This window comes from Gekko japonicus, unplaced genomic scaffold (genome assembly GCF_001447785.1).
Source record: "Gekko japonicus isolate JY-2015 unplaced genomic scaffold, Gekko_japonicus_V1.1 scaffold2118, whole genome shotgun sequence".
Taxonomy (NCBI): domain Eukaryota; kingdom Metazoa; phylum Chordata; class Lepidosauria; order Squamata; family Gekkonidae; genus Gekko; species Gekko japonicus.
Genome location: NW_015164257.1, coordinates 51,749 through 54,852, shown reverse-complemented (window position 1 = coordinate 54,852; position 3,104 = coordinate 51,749). Strand labels below are relative to the sequence as shown.

The 3,104-nt window shown below is 39.5% G+C and overlaps 1 protein-coding gene across 1 annotated transcript in view; it reads left to right on the top strand.

Annotated features, from left to right (window-relative positions):
• PA2G4 (proliferation-associated 2G4) overlaps positions 1 to 430 on the top strand; it is a 20,322-nt gene extending 19,892 nt beyond the window's left edge. The window contains exon 13 of the mRNA XM_015408693.1: positions 422 to 430. Coding sequence (XP_015264179.1) covers positions 422 to 430 — 9 coding nt within the window. The remainder of the gene's footprint in view (positions 1 to 421) is intronic.
• The last annotated feature ends 2,674 nt before the right edge of the window (positions 431 to 3,104 follow it).

Below are 3,104 nucleotides of genomic sequence, written 5' to 3'. Positions count from 1 at the left end.
CCACAACAGGAGAAACAGCAGAAGAGAATGAAACTGGCGAATGACTCTGACTTCCTTTGCCTAGCACCTGGTTCTTTCTCTCATATGCCCTTACCCAAAACAAGAGAAACAAATATCCCTTAATGGCTGTTTGTCTTATAGGACCAAATGACAAACAGCCTGGACTTCCCACAGAATGCAACCAGCAGTGACTGACTTTGCCACTGAGGGAGGAGTCTCTTGGCCACTTCAGAATACTTTTAAAAGTATGAAATAATAAAATCAGGAGTAAAAACTAGTCTATATCCAATCTTCTAACATTTGATACTACTTGTGCTCATTAGAGGTGAACGAATGCAGTTTTGAGAAAGAAAGTGAACTTTCCTGTAGCTCTTTCTCCTCCCCTTTCCCCCCCTCTCTCTTTCTTTCTTTCTTTTTACAGGTATTTTGAGTCATCTGAAAAAAATCTTTAGATACTTTTCCCCACAACTGCTTAAACTGGTAAAAATCCATCTTGGGTTTAGAATTGTATTACTGGCAGTTAGTAGACTTGCACACCTCCTTTCTATTCTGAACTTCAGTCATTTCTTTCCCCCTGAAATCTTTGGAAAGCCCCCCCCCCCCCATTCTTGTTTTTAACTTTCATTTCTGTCTTTAGCACTGGCACAAAATTGCTATAAGGTCATTTTTCTGTTAGTGTTACTTTGTGTCTACAGACATTTTCATTTAAAAAAAATTCATTTGTGTGGCTTTCTGGCTTTTGATTATCATTCTAGTGCAAACAGTGTGTTACTTTCCTTCAAAAACCCTTCCCAAGACCCAAAGGCAATAAAACTGATACCTACAGGAGCCTACCAGCTCTTGGTTGAGGCTTCCTCAAACTCACAAGGGAGCTGATCTTTTGCTTTCACCGGTCCTGCATGCACTTGCTTTCCAAGTACTGAAACCTGTCGCTGTCCTAACATTGTGTAAAGCAGGATTTTTCAGAGGAATTCCCTTTCTACAGCTTTTCTAAATGAATGAATGAATGAAATGCTACAGAAGTGGTTGGACCTGGAATAGACTCCATTGTGGGAATCTCTTTTCTATAGTATGTCTTTTTAAATTGTCCAACTGAATTGTATATGATTGTGTGGGTTTTTTTCTATCTTATTCCAAATCAGGTCCTGTATAGGCACTTATTGTAGCTGAATGGAAAGAGGTATGCCTGTAAAACTGCCCTATATGGAGGCGGAGCACTTTTGTGCTCTGGCAGGCAACATCCTTCTTGACCAATATATCTGGAGTTTAATATTTTTTAAAAAAACACACTATAGTTACTACCAAAGTTTAAATCCACTAAAAGAAATTAAAAAGAATCTTTTTTTTCTGAACTACTTTTCCATCACTCTTTGTAAACTTTCTATTTTAATTTCTAATCTCTGTTGCTCTTTTGTAAGGGTTGCTTTCAGTGCTGAGTCTGGGAGGTAAAATGGGGAGTGTGTTGGGTAGGCTGAATCACTTGAAAATGATGAACTTGGAGGATCATGCACAAGACCTGCAATTAACTGCCAGTTTAGTTTTAAACAGCTCCCAATTGTTAACCTTGAACTTAAGGGAGAAAGGGGGAGGGTGGGGGGAGAGAGATAAGGATACCTTGTTCCTAACAAGGAACATTTTAGCATTTATAAGTAATACATTTTCTTATCGCCCTTCCATAAAGGAAAGGCTGAGTTCAGCCACCTTGACCAGTTTATAAACCACTAAGACTTGTGGGCGGTTTATTTAATTTTCTATCTTTATTTGGAATTTTAAAGCAATTGTATCTCTTGGTTAAAAAAAAATGGCAGTTGGAAATTTTGGAACAAAATTCCCACAAACTGTTCTGTAATTTGATTTTTTCCAAATAAAATTGATTAGTGACACCTCTGGACAGATGAATGGGTCTGCTGTGTTGAGGGTGGGCGGGCAGTGGGATCTGAAGGTCTTAGCGTATTTTTACACTAAGCATGGTATGCATGAAGAAATCTGTACCTCTGATGGATGTAACGTCATGGTGACTGAGGATTACAAAGGGTTTTAGTATTCTGACTGTTCCTAAGTACTGAAATCTCCCTTGTTCTGAGCCCAAAACTACCTGGAAGTCTCCAAGAGTGCTGCTTTTCTGCTTTGACAGTTCCTCGTATCACCTTCATGATGAGGAATTTTGTGAAATTAATGCCAATTTTGATCGAAAATACCTGTTCATTAATGTCCCTCGAGATGATGAGCCCAATACGTATTGAAACACTGTAGATTTCTTTACTATCTTTTAGAAACTATGAGTCTGTCTTTATTTCTCATTTGTCCTGCTGCAGTATTATTTCTTGACTCTTCTGTTCAGAAGCTTCTTGCTCTGTTTCTCTTCTAACCAAGAGCACCAGCTCCTTACGTTCTGATGTGAATGTGGTACTGTGAGATGATGATTATATTTTGGGAGGAATATTACTGCTTATCTTACAAGTTTTGACAGAGACTGTAGTGAACATGTAAGTATATGTTCACTGGAATTTTGTCATAGGATTGGGCACAGGAGTCTTCACCCTGATCCTATGCTTTGCAATACATAGGAGCAGGTCCTAAGTTCCCGGCAGCCATGGGACCCTTCCTCTGCCTACTCCACACTGAACCAGCAGCTGCCATTGATACAGCTGCATCTGGCAAGGGACTACAAAGAAGTTACCATATAACCAGTTGGTAATCCTATCCTTTGTAGCAAGTAGGTGAGAAGAATTTGCACCCACCTTCCTTGGAATGCACATCAGAGGTGGATGTAGGGTTGCCAACTCCAGCTTGGGAAATTCCTGGAGATTAGGGAGGGAGCTCATTGGGGATAAATGCCATAGTCTGCCTTCTGAACTTGCCATTTCCTTTAGGGAAACCACAGCTGTAATTCCAGGAAAACCTCCAGTCCCACCTGGAGGTCTATTTGTATTTAAAACATTTTTATACTGCCTTTCCATTCAATCCTTGTGCTCAAGGTGGTGAACATTAAAACATTTGAATTAAATATAGTTAAAATGATAAAATTCTGTTAAACACAGCACTAGAAGGAGGTCCAATACTGGTATTGGGGATATGCCAGATGAAACAATGAAGTCTTCACC